This window comes from Salmo trutta, chromosome 31 (genome assembly GCF_901001165.1).
Source record: "Salmo trutta chromosome 31, fSalTru1.1, whole genome shotgun sequence".
NCBI classification, from domain to species: domain Eukaryota; kingdom Metazoa; phylum Chordata; class Actinopteri; order Salmoniformes; family Salmonidae; genus Salmo; species Salmo trutta.
The window spans coordinates 2,155,632-2,182,514 of NC_042987.1; the positions used below are offsets into that span (position 1 = coordinate 2,155,632).

Genomic DNA, 26,883 nt, shown 5'->3' on the forward strand with positions numbered 1-26,883 from the left:
AGGTGGCGGATGGTCTCCTGAGGGATCTCCTCCCAGACCTGGACTAAAGCATCCGCCAACACCTGGACAGTCTGTGGTGCAACGTGGCGTTGGTGGATGGAGCGAGACATGATGTCCCATATGTGCTCAATTGGATTCAGGTCTGGGGAACGGGCGGGCCAGTCCATAGCATCAATGCCTTCCTCTTGCAGGAACTGCTGACATACTCCAGCCACATGAAGTCTAGCATTGTCTTGCATTAGGAGGAACACAGGGCCAACCGCACCAGCATATGGTCTCACAAGGGGTCTGAGGATCTCATCTCGGTTCCTAATGGCAGTCAGGCTACCTCTGGCGAGCACATGGAGGGCTGTGCGGCCCCCCAAAGAAATGCCACCCCACATCATGACTGACCCACCGTCAAACCGGTCATGCTGGAGGATGTTGCAGGCATCAGAACGTTCTCCACGGCGTCTCCAGACTCTGTCACATCTGTCACGTGCTCAGTGTGAACCTGCTTTCATCTGTGAAGAGCACAGGGTGCCAGGGGCGAATTTGCCAATCTTGGTGTTCTCTGGCAAGTGCCAAACGTTCTGCACGGTGTTGGGCTGTAAGCACAACCCCCACCTGTGGACGTCGGGCCCTCATACCACCCTCATGGAGTCTGTTTCTGACCGTTTGAGCAGACACATGCACATTTGTGGCCTGCTGGAGGTCATTTTGCAGGGCTCTAGCAGTGCTCCTCCTGCTCCTCCTTGCACAAAGGCGGAGGTAGCGGTCCTGCTGCTGGGTTGTTGCCCTCCTACGGCCTCCTCCACGTCTCCTGATGTACTGGCCTGTCTCCAGGTAGCACCTCCATGCTCTGGACACTACGCTGACAGACACAGCAAACCTTCTTGCCACAGCTCGCATTGATGTGCCATCCTGGATGAGCTGCACTACCTGAGCCACTTGTGTGGGTTGTAGACTCCGTCTCATGCTACCACTAGAGTGAAAGCACCGCCAGCATTCAAAAGTGACCAAAACATCAGCCAGGAAGCATAGGAACTGAGAAGTGGTCTGTGGTCACCACCTGCAGAACCACTCCTTTATTGGGGGTGTCTTGCTTATTGCCTATAATGTCCACCTGTTGTCTATTCCATTTGCACAACAGCATGTGAAATTTATTGTCAACCAGTGTTGCTTCCTAAGTAGACAGTTTGATTTCACAGAAGTGTGATTGACTTGGAATTACATTGTGTTGTTTAAGTGTTCCCTTTATTTTTTTGAGCAGTATATTTCTAGAAAACCTAGGAATTTGCAACCCTACTCCTGTTAGACAGTGGATCAACATGAATAATGTTGATCCACTGTCGCTTATTCAGCCGACAGAAACTTTCAACCGGTTCTCCCCGTTAAGCGAGTCGGAGTCCGAGACTTCTCTGGTCTCTGCTCCTCCCGTTGTGGGGTCTGAGACGCCGACGGCTCCCACCATTAGCTCTGACAAATTGAAAACCCTAGTCATTGGCGACTCCATTACCCGCAGTATTAGACTTAAAACTAATCATCCAGCGATCATACACTGTTTACCAGGGGGCAGGGCTACCGACGTTAAGGCTAATCTAAAGACGGTGCTGGCTAAAGCTAAAACTGGCGAGTGTAGAGAGTATAGAGATATTGTTATCCACGTCGGCACCAACGATGTTAGGATGAAACAGTCAGAGGTCACCAAGCGCAACATAGCTTCAGCATGTAAATCAGCTAGAAAGATGTGTCGGCATCGATTAATTGTCTCTGGCCCCCTCCCAGTTAGGGGGAGTGATGAGCTCTACAGCAGAGTCTCACAACTCAATCGCTGGATGAAAACTGTTTTCTGCCCCTCCCAAAAGATAGAATTTGTAGATAACTGGCCCTCTTTCTGGGATTCACCCACAAACAGGACCAAGCCTGGCCTGCTGAGGAGTGACGGACTCCATCCTAGCTGGAGGGGTGCTCTCATCTTATCTACGAACATAGACAGGGCTCTAACTCCTCTAGCTCCACAATGAAATAGGGTGCAGGCCAGGCAACAGGCTGTTAGCCAGCCTGCCAGCTTAGTGGAGTCTGCCACTAGCACAGTTAGCGTAGTCAGCTCAGCTTTCCCCATTGAGACCGTGTCTGTGCCTCGATCTAGGTTGGGCAAAATTAAAAATGGCGGTGTTCGCTTCAGTAATCTTACTAGTATAAAGACCTCCTCCATTCCTGCCATTATTGAAAGAGATTGTGATACTTCACATCTCAAAATTGGGTTACTTAATGTTAGATCCCTCACTTCCAAGGCAGTTATAGTCAATGAACTAATCACTGATCATAATCTTGATGTGATTGGCCTGACTGAAATATGGCTTAAGCCTGATGAATTTACTGTGTTAAATGAGGCCTCACCCCCTGGTTACACTAGTGACCATACCCCCCGTGCATCCGGCAAAGGCGGAGGTGTTGCTAACATTTACGATAGCAAATTTCAATTTACAAAAAAAAAAACAATGACGTTTTCGTCTTTTGAGCTTCTAGTCATGAAATCTATGCAGCCTACTCAATCACTTTTTATAGCTACTGTTTACAGGCCTCCTGGGCCATATGCAGTGTTCCTTACTGAGTTCCCTGAATTCCTATCGGATCTTGTAGTCATAGCAGATAATATTCTAATTTTTGGTGACTTTAACATTCACATGGAAAAGTCCACAGACCCACTCCAAAAGGCTTTCGGAGCCATCATCGACTCAGTGGGTTTTGTCCAACATGTCTCTGGACCTACTCACTGCCACAGTCATACTCTGGACCTAGTTTTGTCCCATGGAATAAATGTTGTGGATCTTAATGTTTTTCCTCATAATCCTGGATTATCGGACCACCATTTTATTGCGTTTACAATTGCAACAAATAATCTGCTCAGACCCCAACCAAGGAAGATTAAAAGTCGTGCTATAAATTCTCAGACAACCCAAAGATTCCTTGATGCCCTTCCAGACTCCCTCTGCCTACCCAAGGACGTCAGAGGACAAGAATCAGTTAACCACCTAACCGAGGAACTCAATTTAACCTTGCGCAATACCCTAGATGCAGTTGCACCCCTAAAAATTAAAAACATCTGTCATAAGAAACTAGCTCCCTGGTATACAGAAAATACACGAGCTCTGAAGCAAGCTTCCAGAAAATTGGAACGGAAATGGCGCCACCCTAAACTGGAAGTCTTCCGACTAGCTTGGAAAGACAGTACCGTGCAGTATCGAAGAGCCCTCACTGCTGCACGATCATCCTATTTTTCCAACTTAATTGAGGAAAATAAGAACAATCCGAAATTTCTTTTTGACACTGTCGCAAAGCTAACTAAAAAGCAGCATTCGCAAATGGAGGATGGCTTTCACTTCAGCAGTAATAAATTTATGAACTTCTTTGAGGAAAAGATCATGATCATTAGAAAGCAAATTACGGACTCCTCTTTAAATCTGGGTATTCCTCCAGGGCTCCATTGTCCTGAGTCTGCACAACTCTGCCAGGACCTAGGATCAAGGGAGATACTAAAGTGTTTTAGTACTATATCTCTTGACATAATGATGAAAATAATCATGGCCTCCAAACCCTCAAGCTGCATACTGGACCCTATTCCAACTAAACTACTGAAAGAGCTGCTTCCTGTGCTTGGCCCTCCTATGTTGAACATAATAAACGGCTCTCTATCCACCGGATGTGTACCAAGCTCACTAAAAGTGGCAGTAATAAAGCCTCTCTTGAAAAAGCCGAATCTTGACCCAGAAATTATAAAAAACTATCGGCCTATATCGAATCTTCCATTCTTCTCAAAAATTTTAGAAAAAGTTGTTGCGCAGCAACTCACTGCCTTCCTGAAGACAAACAATGTATACGAAACGCTTCAGTCTGGTTTTAGACCCCATCATAGCACTGAGACTGCACTTGTGAAGGTGGTAAATGACCTTTTAATGACGTCAGACCGAGGCTCTGCATCTGTCCTCATGCTCCTAGATCTTAGTGCCGCTTTTGATACCATCAATCACCACATTCTTTTGGAGAGATTGGAAACCCAAATTGGTCTACATGGACAAGTTCTGGCCTGGTTTAGATCTTATCTGTCGGAAAGATATCAGTTTGTCTCTGTGAATGGTTCGTCCTCTGACAGATCAATTGTAAATTTCGGTGTTCCTCAAGGTTCCGTTCTAGGACCACTATTGTTTTCACTATATATTTTACCTCTTGGGGATGTCATTCGAAAACATAATGTTAAATTTCACTGCTATGCGGACGACACACAGCTGTACATTTCAATGAAACATGGTGAAGCCCCAAAATTGCCCTCGCTAGAAGCCTGTGTTTCAGACATAAGGAAGTGGATGGCTGCAAATTTTCTACTTTTAAACTCGGACAAAACAGAGATGCTTGTCCTAGGTCCCAAGAAACAAAGAGATCTTCTGTTGAATCTGACAATTAATCTGGATGGTTGTACAGTCGTCTCAAATAAAACTGTGAAGGACCTCGGCGTTACTCTGGACCCTGATCTCTCTTTTGAAGAACATATCAAGACTGCTTCAAGGACAGCTTTTTTCCATCTACGTAACATTGCAAAAATCAGAAACTTTCTGTCCAAAAATGACGCAGAAAAATTAATCCATGCTTTTGTTACTTCTAGGCTCGACTACTGCAATGCTCTACTTTCCGGCTACCCGGATAAAGCACTAAACAAACTTCAGTTAGTGCTAAATACGGCTGCTAGAATCCTGACTAGAACCAAAAAATGTGATCATATTACTCCAGTGCTAGCCTCCCTACACTGGCTTCCTGTTAAGGCAAGGGCTGATTTCAAGGTTTTACTGCTAACCTACAAAGCATTACATGGGCTTGCTCCTACCTATCTTTCCGATTTGGTCCTGCCGTACATACCTACACGTACGCTACGGTCACAAGACGCAGGCCTCCTAATTTGTCCCTAGAATTTCTAAGCAAACGGCTGGAGGTAGGGCTTTCTCCTATAGAGCTACCCATGTGAGAGACGCAGACTCAGTCTCAACCTTTAAGTCTTTACTGAAGACTTATCTCTTCAGTAGGTCCTATGATTAAGTATAGTCTGGCCCAGGAGTGTGAAGGTGAACGGAAAGGCTGGAGCAACGAACCGCCCTTGCTGTCTCTGCCTTGTCGGTTCCCCTCTTCCCACTGGGATTCTCTGCCTCTAACCCTTTTACAGGGGCTGAGTCACTGATGTCGTGACGTTGTATTAGTTAATGTGACGACTGTTGCTCATCGAATGATTAACGGTTTATAATTACGTGATTAAATGAATTAAGCAATGAATCAAGCAATTATTAACTCATTAACCTGGGGCACCATGGGAACATTGTTTTGATTGAGTTTCTATTTCCCAAATTAACTCAAAGGATATCAGAATATCGATTACAACAGTCGCTAAATTAATCAGTTTCCTCTACAGTCTCATAATCTGAAAGTCGTATAATCCGGGAATCTGCACGGACCCGGGCTTTACCACTGAATTTACCACACCAATCTTAGTTGATTATTTATTTACTAGCAAGCTAAAATGATGATAAAAATGCACATACACAAAACACAGTCTAGCTATCGATTAGGACTTAGTATAACGGGCCAACACACTCTGGCGCTTGTTACCCAAAATGGGGATTTTAAAGAGAGAGAAAGAAAGGAAGTACACGAGAGAAATATACATTTGGGTTCATTTGTCAGCCATGCTTATTTAAAATTAGCCTTGCGCCGAACTGCCGCTCTTATGGGTCAGAATATAATGATGTAATTACGTGTTGTAGTTCTCAGGTGGGAAGCTCCGCGTGGGTCGTTTAGGCTTCTAAATGACGCAGTTCTCCGGCGCAACTCTCTGGTTGTCCTCACGATGTCAGTGTCCTTCTTGGCTAAGTGGTCTGATCTTCACCCTTGATCGGAAAGGGGTCTTCTGAGGACAGACAGCTCTGTAGCTCAGAGCTCACAGCTTCGGCTCGAATGGTGTCGATACCACGATTCAATGGAGAGTGGAGGCTGGGTGGTTCGGCTTGAATTCACCCGCTTAGACACAGCTACTCGTCCGTAGCTCGTGTAGAAAAATATTTCTTTGTCTTCAACCTTGTGTTTCGTTTTGGGGTTCGTCGACTTTGTTAGACCTTGGCTGCAGCTTGGGGTCAATAGTCTTCTCTGTTAATTCTTCACTCTCCTGTCTTATACCCTCGGGTCAGAAGTGGGTGTAACAGCCTTTAGGGCGATTCTCTGGGCGGACCAAGTACAGGGGGCAAGGCTTAGATTTGGCTAAAAATCCGATTTTAGACACTAACTTCACATTTCATCTTTATCAAAACATTCTGTTTGATTTGGATATTTTCCAAACAGCGTACAATGTATAAACATCAGGCATATACTGGGAAAACTCTTAAAGGTACAATGTTTTCATAATAACGTCATCTCTTAACCTTTAAAAACCAATACAAAAGTTACATACATTTTAATATTCCACTTTTCGTCATAACCACCATTGTGGCTGACGGAAACCATTGTTCCAAAGTTCCTTTATTGCATGTTTAAGGTTCTGAGGCCAGTTCTCCATTGTTAGGACAAAGGAATTTCTCTGTATTATGGGCATGAGGTGTCATAAAACCCCCACATCTTCAGACCCCTAGATCTCTCCTCCTCTGTTGGGGGTTTGGGAGATAATCTGTAGGGTGGTGGTCTCCTGTACCCTGACCTGATCAGGACAGTCATGACAGTCCCCCTCTGGTAGGTTCAACTTGGAATGATTCTGCATGTTGCAACCCACCATAAGAATGACCATCGGATGTCCTGGTCTGTGGATCATCAGAGCAGCCCCCCCCCCCTTTAGTGGTTCCCCCCTGGTAGGCTTTCCGCAAGCTGTGGATCACCACCAGAATGGATCAAGGAGGTCTGGCAGTGGCTCTGTGTTCCGGCCCGTCGTCCGGTTATCCCGGTTAGTGGACCTAGGCAGTAACTTGGCAGACGTTAATAACGCACAACACTCAGGCAATACATCATTACATTTCCTCCCCAAAGGAGCGGTGTCTTGGCTCTAAGGCTTCCTAAGTGTCAAAGGTAATGAAACGAAAAATTGGAATAAAAACATAAAAGTATACAAAATATGTCTACCACACCTTAATCATCTAATATGGACTATGTTCTATATATGTCCAAGGCCTTGGCTAAATAGCTCTATCATGGCATTGTCTCTAATGTCATGTCTAGGTTGATCCTACTTGCAGGTGGGTAGTTAAGGCACTTGGAAAAACTTGGCCCCTGAAGGCCAAGCTTACATTAGGGACATTACTGGGCTGACCTAGCGAGTTCGGGAGAGGAGGCTGGGACTGGGCCCTGTAAGAGGGTTTCCGGATCCATTGCCACCTTTCCAAAAATCGGGATCGCTTCCGTCCCACGGGTGATCCTAGTATAAGACCTCATTAGGTCTTCCATTGCACGTGTGCGCCTGTGTACGTAGTAGGTGCACACGCCAAGGGAAATGAGACCAAGGATCATGGTAACAGTCAGGATACTGTCCGGCACCGTCCAAGAGCGGGCGACAGACCAATCTTTTGGTCTGTAGTCAGTCGGGTCGACTAACAGTGCCTCATCCAGTACGCTAAGATCGACAGTCATGGGTCCCTCGTACTGGATTTGGTATTGAATGGCTTGTGGTAACTCAAGGGAACGTTTAGCAAAAGCGTCCGGCATTTCAATCTCTGTGTCTATCCGGTCGTCGGGAAGGTGGTATAGAGCGAGGTCGTCTACGTGAATAATCGCCCCCTCTGGTACCGTAACAAAAACAGTCTGGTTGGGGAGGTTTAATTGGGTGATGGAGTCATGGCGTTCGTAAGTCATAGTGGCGGACGCGAACGGTGTGTTGACCAACCATCGGTTCCCTACCACCTCCACTTGTGTGGTGGTGGCCCCATCCCTGGCTGTTAGTTTGGCTCTACAGCGTTCTTCGCTGGTGATAGCTTTAATACCACAAAGACGCTCAGTGTTATCCCTGACAAATGGTTTGCTAGGACAAAGGTAGTGGACATCTTTGGTTAGAGTACACATTAGCAGGTTAGGGGTGAGATAGAAATCTGGGTTGTTTTCCTGGTAAGCTACAACTGGGGGCGTGGCAATCTTTACGTGGGTACTGTCGCGCCAAAATCCTACATTGAGAACCGTTTTCAATCTATAGATATTCTCCAGTTCAACAACCGGCAGCGTCAGTAGAAAACCCACTTCATTACGATCAACATCAACGTGTATTGGGATGGCCGACCCCAGACTATAGGCCAAATGTGATTGTAACGGCCTTAGTGTGGTTGAAGTAGCTGAGGTCAATATGTCGTGCACCATTGAGAGGGGCACTAGATATGAGGGGATTCTATTCATGGCCAAGTGGTCCATAGAAGAGCTAACTTCACGGAGAAAATCCTCCAGTAACAATCGAACCAATTGGACATGGGCATAGTCATGGTTCATGACCTCTGCTAGCTTTCCTACAGACAGGATAGTTTTGTTCAGGAGAGTAGCGTGTGTGTTGACCACCAGAATAGTGTCCTGGAGAGACTTTCCCACATGTTGCAACCTAAGGGCCTGTGCCTTCATCTGCTGCTGGATAAGTGGCATCTCTTCAGTAATCTCCCTAACATTCCTCTTGACTGTGGCTAGACTGACTGCGTTGACGGCAGTGGTACCTAGGGCAAATAGTGACCCTACGGCTGCCCCTATCGATAGTAGCGCCCCGACGAATCGTTTTTCTCGCCTGGGCTCAGCTAGTTCTGACTGGGTTACTGTGAACTTTTGGAGTTGGGCCAACATATGGGCAGTGTCTAGCTGGGCGTGCTTAATTGCCTGGCTGGTCCAGTCAGCCCCGGCCCAACTCAAATGCGCCGCAGGTGGAATGTGTTGGCGGTACACATTCTCTGCATCTAGGCGGACATATACCCTCTGCGTGTGTACTCTGCAGTTAGTTATGAGGAGTCCTGGATCGTCACGGAGAACGATTCCCGTAGGGGGTTCGTTCGTGATTACGTCTGCTGGGTTGGTTTTGACCAGGGCGCAGAGTGTCAGGATCATCCAAAGGAACTCCATCCTACAGAAACGCATAATCAGAGATTGTTGGATTATTTCAGTTATTTGTATTCGTAAACAAAAATTGTTTTGACAACTATTTTTCTGTTTTTCTTATTTTTAATCAGTACAGCGCAGGACGATATCACTAGTGACAACAGATGTATATCTGGTAGCTGGGAAGAGAATAAAAGATATTAGGTGCAACGTACTGGTCTCCTGGAAGGGATCAGCTGAGGGTACTTAAGAATTTTCTTAGTACCTCTGGGTTTTTGCTAGGGTTTTTATCTATTCGGTGCTGGCTAGCACCCCTTCTATTCCCATGGGGGGAGTGTACAACTTGATTTGGTTCCGGTGGACCCACTTTAATGTGGCTTTTTGTCGACCTTTGCTGATTTTGATCTGGTAAGCTACAGGTGATAGCTTCACCACAATCTCGTGTGGCCCCGTCCAGTGGGGCAGGAACTTTGTTGCAACGCCCGCGGGTTTGGTGTATATGTAGTACCACACCTTATCTCCGACCTCGAACACCTGGTGTGAGGCTTTTTTGTCGTAATAGGTCTTGTCACCTTCTGCACTTCTTTCCAATTGTCCTTGAGCGTACGCAAAGGTAGTCTGGAGATGGTTCCGCAAGTCGGTCACGTATTGATGAGCCGTGTAGGCGGTGGCTGCGGCGACATCTCCCGGTTGGTACAGGAGATGCAGAGGAAGGGTAATTTGCCGGCCCGTCATCATCTCAAAGGGTGTCATTCCCGTAGACTTGTTGCGTGTGGCTCTGATTGCCATCAGTACCAATGGGAGTTTGAGGTCCCAATCTTTGTGGTTGGCTGCCACATATTTCCTCAAGATTCTGACAATTGATTGTTTGCTCTGGTCTACCCCCCCCCCCGAGCTCCTAGGGTGGTACGCGATGTGGAGTTTAGCTTTGACTCCCAGGAGCTTCCACAGTTCGGTCATTACAGCTGCCGAAAAGTGGGTTCCTCTGTCGCTGTCCACGGTTTCTCCTGGCAGGCCGAAACGACTGAAAACGTGGTTTAGCAAAAGAACGGCAGTGGTTTCCGCTGTGTCATTAGTCGCCGGCAGGCACTCCACCCACTTTGTGAATGCGCAAGTCACTGTGAGGAGGTACTTGTTGCCTCTGGCAGACCTGGCAACTGGGCCGACCCAGTCGATCTGGATCGAGCTCCAGGGGTAAGACACACCCTTGCGTTGCAGGGGTGCTCTGTGAAGTGGCTTGGTGGGTTGAAACTGGCAGCAAACTAGACACCCCCTCACGTATCGTGCCACGTCTTGTTCCATGTGAGGCCAGTGGGCCACCTGTCGCAATGTTTCACATGTAGCCTTGACCCCCCTATGGCCTCCACATGGCTCGTCGTGGGCATGAGCTATCATTATCCCCCTCTGTGTTTTAGGAACCACCCACCTTCGAGCGGTGTCGGTTTCTGAAACATACACCAATAGGTCATCTACAAGTGTGAGGTGCTGTTTAGTTGCGTACAGCGAACGCAAGTCGTGTGAACCTGCCAAAGCCAGTTCGGACACTGGGTGGTTGACAGGATCCGACAGGAATGCCATCAACGTGGCGAGGGACTCATCTTGGTGTTGCATTGCTACCAGGTCGCCATTCATGAATGAATGCGTTAGCAACACATTATGTTTGTGCGACGACGTTTTCCGTGGTGCTACATGGCTACGCGTTACCGCAGACACCATAGCTTCCTCAGTGGGTTTTTCGTCTCGAGCAGCAAACACCCAAGGGGTGCCGTGAATTGCACCAGATTTCGCCATGCTGTTAGCATGGTCGTTGCCAAGTTTGTCACGACCAGGTGATTTGGAGTGTCCCTTGACTTTCTTCCAATACACCTGTATGTCGTGTTTGGTGATGAGGTCATCACAAGCTAGAATGAGCTCTTTGTTTTTCACCTCTTTACCACTTGAAGTAGTCATGTGCTTTTGTTTCCAAAACGGCAAGTGGCATAAGAAGGTGAGTCTCGCGTAGTTAGAGTCGGTGCAGATCGCCAGTTCTGCCAATTCGTGTTTCACCGCTGTTTGCAGGGTGATCAGCACGCCAGCCACTTCTGCAAACTGGCTGGTCTTGTTGCCAAGCTGAAATTGAAGTAGTTTGCACGGAATGTCGTTGTGCCATACCAATCCCACCCCAGCTTGCAAGTGGTCTAGATGGCGGTAAGAACAGCCATCTACAAATGCCATCGGCATGTCGAGACACACGTTCTCTTTGAAATAGTGATGGTTCGAAGGCAATGGCGGAGCGATGTCACGCGGGGGTGGTCCGGAGTCGGTTTCATCGTCACCACAGTGTTGACACACCGCCAAAGCACTGCCCAAAGGCAGGTTCTTTGCTTTTGCGTAGTTGATTACTACATCATGGCTCTGCAGCGTCATGAGCCAAGCCGCTATCCTGCTGTTGTGTACAGCACCCTCACGGATTCGTTGGCTTTTCAGAAAAGTCACAGGCTGGTGACATGTTTCTATGATCACCTTTTGTCCGCCGACATAACTGGTGAAGTGTTTGATCGCCCAGACTGTCGACAGCAGCGCTTTTTCGCAGTCTGAGTATTTGTGTTCGGCGGGGTTGAGTGTTTTGCTCGCGTAAGCAACCACACGTTTGTCTTGGTCGTATTTTTGGTACAACCCAGCGCTAAGGCAGTGCTCTGAGAAACCGACTTCCAAAAAGAATGTCTTGTCTTTGTTGGGGTATACCAGGCAGGGTGCCTCGCAAAGCAGGTTTTTCAAGGAAGCCACCGCTTCGTTGTGAGTGACATCCCAAACAAATGGGGTGTCTTTCTGAAGAAGGTGAGTCAACGGTTTTGACAAGTCGGCGTAGTTTTCGATGAATTGACGGGAGTAATTACATACTCCCAAGAAGCTGCGCACCTCGTGAAGGTTTGTAGGTGTTTTGATGTTGCGGACTGCTTGGATTCGGTTAGACTGTGGCAGGATGCCCTCGGCACCCACCAGAAGCCCAACGTAGTTTACCTTGGTCCTGCACCATTGTCCTTTCATGATGGCCAACTTAGCCCCTGCAGTCCCGAGTTGGGTGAGAACGTGGTCCATTTCATTGAGGTGATGTGACCAAGTCTCACTTCTCATGAGAATGTCGTCCACGTAAATTATCGTCCCCCTAGAGGCTGCGTCTGGCATCGCCTTGTGCAGGAAGATGTTGAACTCTGAGGGGGAGTTCGCATACCCGAATGGGCAACGATTGAACGTGAAGAGCTTGTTCGAGAAAGCCAACTTGTGTTGGTCACGCAGGTCGACTGTCATGGTCCAGAAACCATTTGCCACGTCGACTGTGGAGAAGTACTTGGCGTTTGCCACCTTTGGCAACTCTTGGTCGAGCTGTGTCATTGGCCAACGAGACAACGGAACCAGTTTGTTGAGTTGTCTATAGTCAATGGTAAGACGCCATTTACCCGTTGGTTTCAGAACGGGCCACACGGGAGCGCTGTACGTACTGTTACATTCCCTGATTATCCGTTTAGCTAATAAGGAATCGATAATCTCTTGTACTGCTGCGTATGCTGCGAGCGGGATTTTGTATTGTCTAACGAACGTAGGAGTTGCTCCGGGTGGCGTAGGAATACGCACCACATGGATACCCGTAACCCCGCAATCCAGCGAGTCTGTCGACCAGATCTCACTGTGTTTGTTAAACAATTCTCTCAACTGATGGCGTTCAGTGTCATTGACAAGAGCATCAGCCTCCGACAGTAGTTGTATTACCTGTGCATGGAAACCAGGATATGGTTCGGCGACATTGTACAGGTCTTCATCGGGTGGTGACGGCATGTCACCTTTGGAAGAGTCATCGGTTGTTTTCTCACAAGAGTGTACTTCGCATGCAGGAGGAGACGCAAGATCATCCTCCGTGACGATGGAGTATATTAACAGGTTGCTGTCAGGATCGGCATCCAGCCGGAATGCCGATGTGTCGTCCAGTGGCAATACGGGAGTTAGTGCTATTGCTTTTGACTGACAAGTAAACAGCGTACCTCCCTCGCCATCTAGGTCTAGGGAGGACGGAAGAGGCCCAATCACAGGAACAACTAGTTCAAAATCATGGAAGGCGTAATCGATCAATGTTCCTAGCTGAGTGTGCCGAGGAATGGAAATATCCGCTTGAGTCAGATTTTGTACCAGGAGGTAAGTGGATCTAGCGGTTAGTTCCAACAGTGGGTTACCATTGATAGTTAGCCCCAAGTCGAATAGTTTTGGAGAGGGTTGGAAGAACGCAGTGGTGCCTTCCATCCGGTATCCGGGCGCCAGGTTCAGTCTTACAGAAACCTCTGTGGTTCTTGCCGGTATCAACATGGCGGACTCAGTTATCGTCTTGCAAGCTTCAGGAATAGTCTGCCCGGAAGCCATTCGCACCGGGTCGAAAGACAAGGCATGTTGGTTTGGCTGCGCCAAAGACCAAAGAACTTGGTGTATGGTATCAAGTTTAACACCCAATCTTACCAAAATGTCCGCTCCCACATAGACTGTATGTGGGAGGTCCGCGACAACCAGTAGGTAGTGGGATAATTCCTTGGTTCCAATGCGGATCGATAGCGCACACACCCCTATTGCGGTGAGTGTTGTCTGGGGAGTCGTTCCCAGTGGAAATCTAAACGTTTTCGGCACAAGGGGATGGCAGTTAGCCGTTTTCGAAATTTCGTTGAACATTTCCAAACTGATTGCTGATTTTTCAGACCAGGTGGCCAGCCTGGTATCCTCAGCCATAGTGCCGTTTAGGCACACGCCCCCTATCAGAGGAGGGCGGTAAGTGTCGGCTGGTGAATCACCCAAGCCGCACAAGAAAACCACATGTTCGGTTAAGTTCCGAGTCGAACTCACATTGTCCTTTGCCACAAATGGCGGGCTCATGGCCAAGTTCACAGGGTTTGCGTCAGATGCTGACGTCGGACCCACGTCGTTGCACAATGTAAGGCAGGTCGCCTTGGAAGAATGCGGCGAAGTCAACGGAGTAGGCATAGGTATTTGTGACCAGATTTGATTGGTTTTCCAATCCATTAGTGGTACCAAACGGTCAATTAAATCACTCCCAATCAGCATTCGTTCGATTTCGATGCTAGTCACATACACGGGGTGTATCAGTGACACGCTTTCGAAGTTGAGTTTAAGTAGGAGACGTTTGGTTAGGGGCGAGGTAGCTTGAGTGAAACCTCGAAGATTCGTATCGCAATGTTCCGTTTTCAACCAACGTTTTGTTGGGTCCACTGCCCTTTTTAGTTCATCCAGCAAGGTTTCGGATATGAGGGAAATTGTTGAACCCGAATCTATCAGAGCGTGACAGGTCACACAGTCCTCCAGGACTGTTCTAAGGTATGGCCTGTTCGAGTTGATTTTTCTCGTCATATCCCCAACAAAATGGAGTGGGTTGGGAGAACGGAGCGGTTTGTAATCTGCGTCGATTTCCAAGACAGATAAGTTACCTACGTGACCCAGTGGGTCCTCTATCGGAATGGTAGAGGAATCATCTGTTACAAAGCTGCTTATCTCGTGCATCTCCACCTCCGTGTCCAAGTCTGTAGACAAAACCTGCGGGCTTGTGTCTAGAACGGGCGGTACCTGGACAGGGATTCGAGTGGGGGCGGGGGTAATGGAAATGTTTGGGTCCTCTTGAATTGCATGAATTTCGGCGGACTCGGTTTCCAATGATTTTACGCCTAGTCATGAGGATTTATCCTTGTCCTCTTTCTCAAATTTCTTACGATGCAGTACATCTTTTATCAGAGCTTCTATATCATTTCGGTTAGCGTTTAAATCATTGTTGAACAATTTGTTGCCCTTGTTACGCTTATTACCCTTGTGTCCTGACCCTTTGTGAGAGTTAGGCAGAGGGGCATGTCGGCTAGGTTGATCTCTACGGGACCTGTTAGATTGGGGACGTTCATCGTAGCTATTGTTACGGCGGTGGTTGTCGGGGTGGTGGTTACTTGGTAGCCACCCCCTTTGATCGTCCTCTTTTACAGCATATGTCCCTGATGCAGCCCCTTCTAATTCGAGTGATGGTTCCCGCCTAAGCTCGAAAGTCGAGGTGTCCGGGCTCTTAGCCCGGCTTGCTTTTGATGCTTCAAAAGCGGTGCTTGCCAGCTCTCGGAGCGTCGAGATTGGCAACCCGACGTGGGCAGTAGGGCCCAAGTAGTTAATGAAGTTGGGAGACATGTTTGACAGAAAAAGTTGTTTGAACGGCAATAGGTCTTCCATTCCTGTTTCAGTGAGCATGCCAAAGTAAGCTGAACGAAGCCGGTGATAGTAGGCTTGTGGGTGTTCATTTCGAGCTTGTCTGATATTGTTAGCCAACGAACTATCGTGTTTGCGAGTCGCAGAACCACTGAATTCTATTTTCAAAACCGTGGCAAGTTTAGCATAGTCGTTTTGCACGTGTTGCTCTTGTAGACGGATGAACCTTGTCACGTGTCTGTTGGACGTTCGCTTCAAAAGATAGAGCCTGTCTGCATTCGTAGCGTTTGGGTAGCCATCCAAGGCGTCCTCTATGTCTGCTAAGAAAGTCTCAGTGTCGTTTGGCTTTCCCGGAACGGGGTCGAAGAGGCGGAAGTTTTTGACGATTTTGTCAAGGCGATCCCCGCCAAGTGCGCGGGGAGCATCTGCACTCTCCCGTGGAGAATTGTCGGCCGAGAGGCCAAGAGGAAAAGTCAAGCTGTGGTTGTGTTGGCGAGGAGGCCCCAATTCACTGTGGGCCGAATGGCCAAGAGAAAGAGGCTGAAATCTCCTGTCATCTACATTCCCTCGTTCTCTTAGCTCCGGATGTGAGCTAGGTTGCTTGGATTGGTTGTCCCGCGATAGCGCGTGACTGTTCTGGAGTTCCTCCAGATGATACCTAAGGGTGGTGTTATGCTGCATCGCAGAGTCCACCTGGGAGTTGAGGGTGTTTATTTTCGACACGTAGGTGTCGCCCTTTTTTCGCTCGGCCTCATACTTATCTGTCATGGTTTGCAGGGAGAGGTCGCGAGTGTGGAGTGAGAGATCCAGTGATGCGATGTCCTCCTTTTGTTTAGAGGTCACATTTTCCAACTTTCTCACCTGGTCTTTTTCATCCTTCATTAAATCAGCGACTTCAATGAGTTCTGCTGTTTTGTCCTCCAACTTGGTCATTGTGTTCATTAACTGATCGTCTTTGGTCTGCAACTTTTGGAATAGAGCATTATTGCTTTGAGTGGTTTCATTCACAACTGTTTGTAGGGCATCAATTTGCTCGCCCCGTTTTCTAGCTAGCTCGTCCGATTCATCTAGTTTCGCGTGGACTTCATCGTATTTAGTTTTGGCTAAACCGAGTTGTTCTTTTAGAATACGGACTTGGTCAAGAGTTTGTTCGCGTTCTTTGTTATAAGTGTTAGACAGATCTTCCAATTTATCTGTTCTCACACACAGTTCCTCAGCTAGCAGTAGCTTATCTTTTTCGGCTTTCGATGCCAGCTCCCTGGTTCTCTCCACCTGTACCTTGAACTCCCCAGCTTCCTGCTCGTGCCTCTGCTGGGCACTGAGGTACTGGTGCACTGTCCATCTCTGCTGGTGGGCATAGTTGAGGGCTAAACTGGAGAGAACCTTCACAAGGCCTCCGCCTGATGGTCTATTTTGAAGAGCGTCTGTCGCAATGTCTGCATTTTTCTCGCTTATGGCATTGAAATCTAACATTTTCAGCCCCTCGGCATAGTTAGGATTTGCATCGTTGCTGAGGTCCGCGATCAATCTTTCCGTGGGTGAAGGTCCACTGATTAGAGGGGAAATGGGTGGAAACCCATCTGATGGATTGCTCATTATTATGATTGTCAGTTATTTCAATTTACGTAATGTTTGGGGTTTTTAGTTGGAGGCTGCAAACACGATTTAACTCAGTTTGTAAACGTCAATGAATCATCAAGACTGGGTCAGTAATGTGAGTTGGTTATTACTGAACTTGCCAAAACAGGTTTAATTGATTAAATCGATTTTAATGATAAATCTAACCTGTATCGGCTATTTGGGAATTTTAATTTTAATTCACCTGAAAGAGTTGCTATCTCTAAGTTAACGTTGAAAAGTTTAACTATGTCTCATTGGTTAGTACACATTAGTTTGCGTATTATTCCAATAACCAACCTGGACGGTAGTGTAGCAATTTAATGTGTATTAAATTGAACGAGACAATGATATCCAATCAGTTGAGACTGGTTAGATATCGTACAGCATAACCTGAATTATTTAAAAATAATTACTGGTGATTCTTCACCACCGGAGGTCACTGTTAACACAAGCTAAAATCGACAGGGTACCAGTGAAAATAGAATTTTACAATACTGTTAAAAAGTCTACCTAAACACCATTAAGCTGGTAAAACAGCTTTAATCTATTAATCAATTTGAATGATTAGTCAACCCCGTATAGCTAACGGAATTAGCTTTAATTAACCTGAAGTAATTGCTATATCTAAGTTAATATTGAACAGTTTAACTGTGTCTCATTGGTTAGAACACATTAGTTTGCGTATTATTCCAATAACCAACCTGGACGGTAGTGTAGCAATTTAATGTATATTAAATTGAACGAGACAATGATATCCAATCAGTTGAGACCGGTTAGATATCGTACAGCATAACCTGAATTATTTAAAAATAATTACTGGTGATTCTTCACCACCGGAGGTCACTGTTAACACAAGCTAAAATCGACAGGGTATCAGTGAAAATAGAATTTTACAAAACTGTTAAAAAGTCTACCTAAACACCATTAAGCTGGTAAAACAGCTTTAATCTATTAATCAATTTGAATGATTAGTCAACCCCGTATAGGCTAAAGGGATTAGCTTTAATTAACCTGAAATAGTTGCTATATCTAAGTTAACGTGGAACAGTTTAACCATGTCTCATTGGTTATGGCACATTCGTGTGTGTATTATTCCCATAACCAACCTGGAGAGGTAGTGTATCAATTTAATGTATGTATAAAATTGAACAAGACAATGATATCTAATCAGTTAAGACTGGTTTGATATCCTACAGCGTAACCTGACTTATTTCACGAAAAATGACTGGCGATTCTTCGCCAGAGGTTACGGATAGCCCAAGCTGAGGTCACACAGGATTCCCGTCTAACGCGGGAATTCACTATGAACAAAGAGGAAAACAAAAATGGCGGCTCCCCTTTGTTAGCTTAGCATCTGGCGCAAGGCTCAGCTTTCCTTGCGCGGGGTTTCCCCCTCGCCGCACAAGGGATGTTCCCTCCAACAAGGGAACGGGTTTACTTGGTGACGTCTCACGTTCAACCCTTAACCTCTCCCCGTTACACAACGCGAGAGGTAGAGAGATAATAACTTCGCTTCGGTCAAACGAATATATCTACTCTAATTTCCGTAATGGCTGGCTCATATGTCCTCTGCTCTAGGAATTACTTATGACCGAGTCAGATCACTCCTGAAAGCGATCGACAGAAATAACACTACGTTAGGCCCAACTAGTATTATTTCTCAGAATGCCTGCATCGGCTGGTACATATGCCCTAGCTCGTAGCATTCAGTAGACCCCCTTCACACTGGCTTTGGTCAGATATACAACAGGGGTCGTTCTCTCCCGACCAGTATCTGGGTCAAATGGAACGACACACACACACTTCTCTCCCGCACTAGTCCTGCCTATAGCTATTAATGGAATGTATATATATTGCTACACAATTGATATGGAATAACACAACAGTGCGGCCTAGTCCTATCTTAGATGCCTCACACGGGGCGCCATATGTCGTGACGTTGTATTAGTTAATGTGACGACTGTTGCTCATCGAATGATTAACGGTTTATAATTACGTGATTAAATGAATTAAGCAATGAATCAAGCAATTATTAACTCATTAACCTGGGGCACCATGGGAACATTGTTTTGATTGAGTTTCTATTTCCCAAATTAACTCAAAGGATATCAGAATATCGATTACAACAGTCGCTAAATTAATCAGTTTCCTCTACAGTCTCATAATCTGAAAGTCGTATAATCCGGGAATCTGCACGGACCCGGGCTTTACCACTGAATTTACCACACCAATCTTAGTTGATTATTTATTTACTAGCAAGCTAAAATGATGATAAAAATGCACATACACAAAACACAGTCTAGCTATCGATTAGGACTTAGTATAACGGGCCAACACACTCTGGCGCTTGTTACCCAAAATGGGGATTTTAAAGAGAGAGAAAGAAAGGAAGTACACGAGAGAAATATACATTTGGGTTCATTTGTCAGCCATGCTTATTTAAAATTAGCCTTGCCCCGAACTGCCGCTCTTATGGGTCAGAATATAATGATGTAATTACGTGTTGTAGTTCTCAGGTGGGAAGCTCCGCGTGGGTCGTTTAGGCTTCTAAATGACGCAGTTCTCCGGCGCAACTCTCTGGTTGTCCTCACGATGTCAGTGTCCTTCTTGGCTAAGTGGTCTGATCTTCACCCTTGATCGGAAAGGGGTCTTCTGAGGACAGACAGCTCTGTAGCTCAGAGCTCACAGCTTCGGCTCGAATGGTGTCGATACCACGATTCAATGGAGAGTGGAGGCTGGGTGGTTCGGCTTGAATTCACCCGCTTAGACACAGCTACTCGTCCGTAGCTCGTGTAGAAAAATATTTCTTTGTCTTCAACCTTGTGTTTCGTTTTGGGGTTCGTCGACTTTGTTAGACCTTGGCTGCAGCTTGGGGTCAATAGTCTACTATGTTAATTCTTCACTCTCCTGTCTTATACCCTCGGGTCAGAAGTGGGTGTAACAGCCTTTAGGGCAATTCTCTGGGCGGACCAAGTACAGGGGGCAAGGCTTAGATTTGGCTAAAAATCCGATTTTAGACACTAACTTCACATTTCATCTTTATCAAAACATTCTGTTTGATTTGGATATTTTCCAAACAGCGTACAATGTATAAACATCAGGCATATACTGGGAAAACTCTTAAAGGTACAATGTTTTCATAATAACGTCATCTCTTAACCTTTAAAAACCAATACAAAAGTTACATACATTTTAATATTCCACTTTTCGTCATAACCACCATTGTGGCTGACGGAAACCATTGTTCCAAAGTTCCTTTATTGCATGTTTAAGGTTCTGAGGCCAGTTCTCCATTGTTAGGACAAAGGAATTTCTCTGTATTATGGGCATGAGGTGTCATAAAACCCCCACATCTTCAGACCCCTAGATCTCTCCTCCTCTGTTGGGGGTTTGGGAGATAATCTGTAGGGTGGTGGTCTCCTGTACCCTGACCTGATCAGGACAGTCATGACACTGACTTACTGGTGTTCTTCCATGCCGTCCATGGGAGGGGTGCGTCACTTGAGTAGGTTGAGCCACTGACGTGGTCTTCCTGTCTGGGTTGGCGCCCCCCCCTTGGGTTGTGCCGTGGCGGAGATCTTTGTGGGCTATACTCGGCCTTGTCTTCGGACGGTAAGTTGGTGGTTGTAGATATCCCTCTAGTGGTGTGGGGGCTGTGCTTTGGCAAAGTGGGTGGGGTTATATCCTGCCTGTTTGGCCCTGTCCGGGGGTATCATCGGATGGGGCCACAGTGTCTTCTGATCCCTCCTGTCTCAGCCTCCAGTATTTATGCTGCAGTAGTTTATGTGTCGGGGGGCTAGGGTCAGTCTGTTACATCTGGAGTATTCTCTTGTCTTATCCGGTGTCCTGTGTGAATGTAAATATGCTCTCTCTAATTCTCTCTTTCTCTCTTTCTTTCTTTCTCTCGGAGGACCTGAGCCCTAGGACCATGCCTCAGGACTACCTGGCATGATGACTCCTTGCTGTCCCCAGTCCACCTGGCCATGCTGCTGCTCCAGTTTCAACTGTTCTGCCTGCGGCTACGGAACCCTGACCTGTTCACCGGACGTGCTTGTTGCACCCTCGACAATTACTAGGATTATTATTATTTGACCATGCTGGTCATTTACGAACATTTTAACATCTTGACCATGTTCTGTTATAATATCCACCCGGCACAGCCAGAAGAGGACTGGCCACCCCTCATAGCCTGGTTCCTCTCTAGGTTTCTTCCTAGGTTTTTGGCCTTTCTCAGGAGTTTTTCCTAGGGAGTTTTTCCCAGCCACCGTGCTTCTTTCACATGCATTGCTTGCTGTTTGGGGTTTTAGGCTGGGTTTCTGTACAGCACTTTGAGATTTCAGCTGATGTACGAAGGGCTATATAAATAAATTTGATTTTGATTTGATTTGAATAAGGCTAACACAATCAGATCACATTGTAATTTAGTTCACTGTTGAAGTGTGACTTACTTCCTGAGGTGTTTGAAGAGGGCCTGCATGGTGTCCTGATTGGGTTTGGGCAACTGTTTGACCAGCTCCTTGATAGACTGGACACGCTGCATATAGTCTGGGATCTCTGTTTAACAGGAAGACAGGACAAACGTTACAGAAGAAAATTGTCTTAGACACAGTAAAAACAACACTTAAAAAGCCTTTCATGAACTAACACTCACATTTCACTTGTCTCCCCCTAATATACTGAACAAAAATATAAATGCAACACGTAAAGTTTTATTCCCATGTTTCATGAGCTGAAATAAAATAACCCAGAAATGTTCCATATGCACACATTTGTGCACAAATCTATTTGCGTCACTGTTCGTGAGCATTTCTCCGTTGCCAAGATAATGCAGCCACCTTACAGGTTTGGCATGTCAAGCAGGTGATTAAACAGCATGATCATTATTATGATAATTATTGCTGGGGACAATAAAAGACCACTCTAAAATGTTCAGTTTGTCACACAACACAATGCCACAGATGTCTCAAGTTTTGAGGGAGGGTGCAATTGGCATGCTGACTGCAGATTCCACCAGAGCTAATTCCAGAGAACCATTTCTCTACGTCCAACCGGACTCACATCCGCAGACCACGTGTAATCACGCCAACCCAGGACCTCCACATCCGGCTTCTTCCCCTGCGGGATCGTCTGAGAACAGCCAATCGGACAGCTGATAAAACTCTGGGTTTGCACAACCAAATAATTTCGGGACAAACTTTCAGATACCGTCTCAGGGATGCTCATCTGTGTGTTCATCGTCCTCACCAGGGTTTTGACCTGACTGCATTTCGGCGTCGTTCAGTTGGCAAATGCTCACCTTCGACTACACCGGGCAGATGGTAGAAAGTGTGCACGGCGTCGTGTGGGCGAGCGGTTTTCTGATGTCAACGTTGTCAACAGAGTGCCTCATGGTGGCCGTGGGGTTATGGTATGAGCTGGCATAAGCTATGGACAACGATCACATTTGCATTTTATTGATGGCTATTTGAATGCACAGAGACGAGATCCTGAGGCCCATTGTCCTGCCATTCATCCGCCGCCAACACCTCATGTTTCAGAAAGACAATGCACAACCCCATGCCGGATGGGACTGTTTTTCTGTACATGTCCCAGTTCTTCCATGGCCTGCTTACTCACCAGACACGTCACCCATTGAGCATGTTTGGGATGCTCTGGATCAACGGTGTACGACAGCGTGTTCCAGCAATATCCAGCAACTTCGCACAGCCATTGAAGAGGAGCGGGACAAGATTCCACAGGTCACAATCAACAGCCTGATCAACTCTATGCGAAGATGATGTGCCGCGCTGCATGAGACAAATGGTCCCACCTAGCTATCTTAAGACGAATGCAGTTGCTCTGGGTCTGCGTACCCACATCCATACCCATTTTAATATGATATCTGAGTGAGACTGACTAACAAAATCAATGGGGGCCCCCAGCCGGTAATTCAACCATGATAACAAGTTTCGATAGCTAGGACCTAAACTAACTTAGCAATCAAAAAAATGCTAGCTGACATGGTCAAATTGACTGACTATCAGTGAATGACATAAGAGAAAAACTGCTGATGCACAAGCAAATTTCTAAATTGCACTTTGTGTATATTGATCCGAGGGCCTTCAAAAGGGGATCAGTTGCCCACCCATGATCTAATAGCTCAATGACATGTATTTACAGTAGTAACAACCTTCCTTCATCAACATTAAGTAATAGCACACTTGTAATGTCACTAATGATGATAAATTAAGAACATTTTCAATTAATGGAATAGTGCACTTACTGATGGCATTGACAAAGTCATGGAATAAGTTGTAAGTGAAGAGCGGTTCAGGTAGCTCTCTAAAGAACATCTTCAACGCTCCCGTAGTCACGTGGATATCTTCCCATTTTCCCTCCTCAAGGTCCACCTTCTCATCTACACGGATAAAGACACAGGGTTATTCAGTGTACTACGTAGTGTGTACGCTTTAGGTACACGTACACAGGCTTGCAGTTAGAGTTGCACAATTCTGGTAACTTTCCTAAAATCTCCAGAAGTCCTGGTTAGAGGGAATAAGCAGGAAATCCTGAATATTCTAACCGGGACTTCTGGAAAACCAGGAGATTTTGTGGTAAAGTTAGCAGAACAAGCCTAGTTGCAGTATACAGAGAGAGGACAGTAGCAGTAGTACCTACCATGATTGACAGCGAAGCGTAGTTTCTGGATGACCGCCAGATTCCCACTCACTCTGTACAGCCCGTCCACATTCAGAGCTGCAGACAGAGGAGCACACAGGAGCACCATCATCACACCAACATTAGCAGTAGCCCACTGTTTTAACTTTCCTTCATGGATATGCAAACTCAACAAAGGCCTTTAAATTGCACTCTGTCTACCAGGCACTCTATCTGTTTAGAGTGCCTGGTAAGCCTTTATTTTTCCTATATCATCACACCATCAGAATGAGAGACAACCGACAGACAGACAGACAGACAGACAGACAGACAGACAGACAGACAGACAGACAGACAGACACAGGAGCACACGGTAACACCGTCTCTGACACCTGGCATCATAACACGTTATGACACGGTCATAACCATGTCATAATCTGTCATAACAGCTGACATAACCTGGTCATAGCACTGTCATGGCACATATATTTACACCTGTTGTGACATGTATTGTGTTATTTTATGGCTGGTTATGACACATAAGAGCGTCAAAACACACATTTATTCAAATGCGTTTCTTCCCTGCCAAGAGGTTTCCTTTCGTTTGAGAGTTTGTTTGTTAAATCCTTTGTTGTCGTTGTAATGAATTCTTTACAGTCATGTTTTTTTCACCATATTTTAAATAACTTTAAGAAAATACACTTTATGACACTGTCATGAAGCATTATGTCTACACTGTGTCACTTTACTTGAACTAAGAAAATACACTATGACACTGTCATAAAGCATTATGACTATCATAATCATACAAGCCAGATAGGCCCGTCACGTACATGCCCTTATGTCAGTTATCAGTCATAAAGAAGGTGTCTTTATCCTGCTCCTGAAATCTGATCTTGCATTCAACCTGGTCATCAGCAACACAGCATTGGGTTAGATACATGTCTGACATCAATGTGTGCACAATTACAATGGTCATTTAATATGGACAATTTCAGAAAATGTTATATAACATAAAAATGCTATTGACAAGTAGGCTATAGAGTAATGGAATGTTGGTAGGTTTTATGTGTTTTGACACTTACGTAGGTGTGTCATGACAGTGTTATGACCATATTACGACAGGTTATGACAAGTTACGCCAGCTGTTATGACATATTATGATAACGTTCGGTGTCAAGTAAAGTGTTACGGAGCACACATACCATTGTTTTCCATGTGGTCGATGCACATCGTGACGAAACTTGGCACGGATGCGTTCTCTCTCTGACAGAGGTCACTCAGACTGCAGCCAAACACCTGGTCTGAGACACACAGACAGGGAAAGGGTTATTATTATAGAGGTCCAAAGTACTCCGCTACTGGAAAACAAAGGCTCTTCTATCTTTAACACAACAACTCAATGGCACGGATTTAGTTTGCCATTGCCAAAATGAAGTCCTAATTGTACACGTTTGGTAAAGTTCTCTGCTTAGAAATAGAATAACTAGAATGGCCATCACCATGTCAGCTATACTGAGTGCATCAGGGTTGGGGTCAATTTGAAATTCCTGAACTTAATTCAATTCGACCCACAAATTGACATTTGAATGGGCTACACCCCACAGGAAGCAGAATTTCAATCAAATTAAAGTCAGTAGAATTTAATTCAAACCAATTCAAATAAATTTAACTGAGACATATGACACTCATTCTTTTTACAAATATTTTGCCATTTGTACCTGCCACCTCTTAATAAAGAAAACATCCCATTCTAGCATTTCTATTTCTATGGTTCGGTGCTGTCTCTCTGTAATACCTTTGATGTAGCCCTTGTCTCTGACGGCTTGCAGAGTGGGTCTGCGCGTGAGGAACTTCATAAGTTTGTGTCTGGTCTTCTTGTCATCTGATGTGTCCATACTGGTGGAACTCTTCATGGCTACAGACCAATGAGAATAGAAGTTCAGATGACACATTTACTGCTAACTCTAGAAACACTGACAGGTTTCATGGCTATAGACTAATAACAATGGGATTTTACCATATTATTAACAACTTAACACAATAAATGATAATCAACATCTTCTGTAGACGAATAGCAATGGGAGATGACTTAACACACTGACACACATGATGATCAACAATAACATCATTGGTAGACAAAGATTAACGATCTCAAACATACATGAGGGTTTGAGTTAGGGTAACAGACAGACAGAGACAGACAGGCTGCACTAACCTCTGCTCTTAGAGTCTCTGTGATCTTTCTCTTTGTCTTGTTTCTCAGCTCCAGGAGACTCTGGCATGTCCTCCTCTATGGCCTCATCTGACTCCCAGGCCTACAGTGTGGTAGGTAACACACAAACAGGGAAACAAGAAGGGGACAGTCAGAAACAGGTAGGCTGCCTTTGGGCTGGCAATACCATCAAGGCCCAACGACTAAACATGCCAACTCCGCCACCTAGTGGATATATGTGGAACTGAATCAAGAATTTCAAGATCATTTCAATTTCAAGGTGACAAACATTATGATGAATCAGATTTGTGTCATGTGTGTGTTGTGTGTGTGTGTTTGTGTAGACTCACGTGTGTGCTGATGGTGTCCATCAGTGATCTGTACCAGTCATTGATGAAACTGTCATTCTCTGACTGGATCAGCAGCTCTGTACCCTGACGGGTTTTCAGCTGCAGGAGGAGACAAATACGTTTTTTAACAGTAAGACATTACACCAACATGAAATAATCCTCCCTGTCATCATTCATGTTCTATACACGTAGTGCTACCATTGTCTGAGGCACTGCTATAGCCTTAATAAAATTGCCCCAAGGGGACATATTCAAGAAGCTTTTATTATTATTATTATTATTTATTTATTTAACCTTTATTTAACTAGGCAAATCAGTTAAGAGCAAATTCTTATTTACAATGACGGCCTACTGGGGAACAACTTCCTTGTTCAGGGGCAGAACAGATTTTTACCTTGTCAGCTCGGGGATTCAATCCAGCAACCTTTCGGTTACTGGCCCAACATTCTAACCACTACGTTACCTGCCACCCCGTTTGAATTTTGTGTAGGAGCTCACTCACCTCTATAACATGCTTCTTGCTGGACTTGTCTTTGGAAGCCCACTCTATAGACCCTCCTCTCAGGTCCACAGTAAACTCTGGCTTGGACTGGATGCCTCCAAACTACAGGGAGAAACAAGTACACTACATGACCAAAAGAATGTTGACAAAAAGTATGCTCGTCAAACATCTCATTCCAAAATCATGGGCATTAATATGGAGTTGGTCCCCCCTTTGCTGCTATACCAGCCTCCACTCTTCTGGGAAAGCTTTTCACTAGATGTTGGAATATTGCTGCAGGGACTTGC

The 26,883-nt window shown here is 45.7% G+C and overlaps 1 protein-coding gene across 4 annotated transcripts in view; it reads right to left on the reverse strand.

Moving 5' to 3' along the window:
• Window positions 1-26,883, reverse strand: part of LOC115169325 (rho GTPase-activating protein 12) — a 148,017-nt gene that overhangs the window by 6,674 nt on the left and 114,460 nt on the right. For all 4 annotated transcript variants that reach the window (XM_029724828.1, XM_029724827.1, XM_029724830.1 and 1 more), the window contains 8 exons: window positions 26,597-26,698; window positions 26,095-26,193; window positions 25,748-25,847; window positions 25,328-25,447; window positions 24,735-24,833; window positions 23,551-23,628; window positions 23,156-23,290; window positions 21,342-21,447 (listed from right to left, as the gene is read on the reverse strand). In XM_029724828.1, coding sequence (XP_029580688.1) covers window positions 21,342-21,447; window positions 23,156-23,290; window positions 23,551-23,628; window positions 24,735-24,833; window positions 25,328-25,447; window positions 25,748-25,847; window positions 26,095-26,193; window positions 26,597-26,698 — 839 coding nt within the window. The remainder of the gene's footprint in view (window positions 1-21,341; window positions 21,448-23,155; window positions 23,291-23,550; window positions 23,629-24,734; window positions 24,834-25,327; window positions 25,448-25,747; window positions 25,848-26,094; window positions 26,194-26,596; window positions 26,699-26,883) is intronic.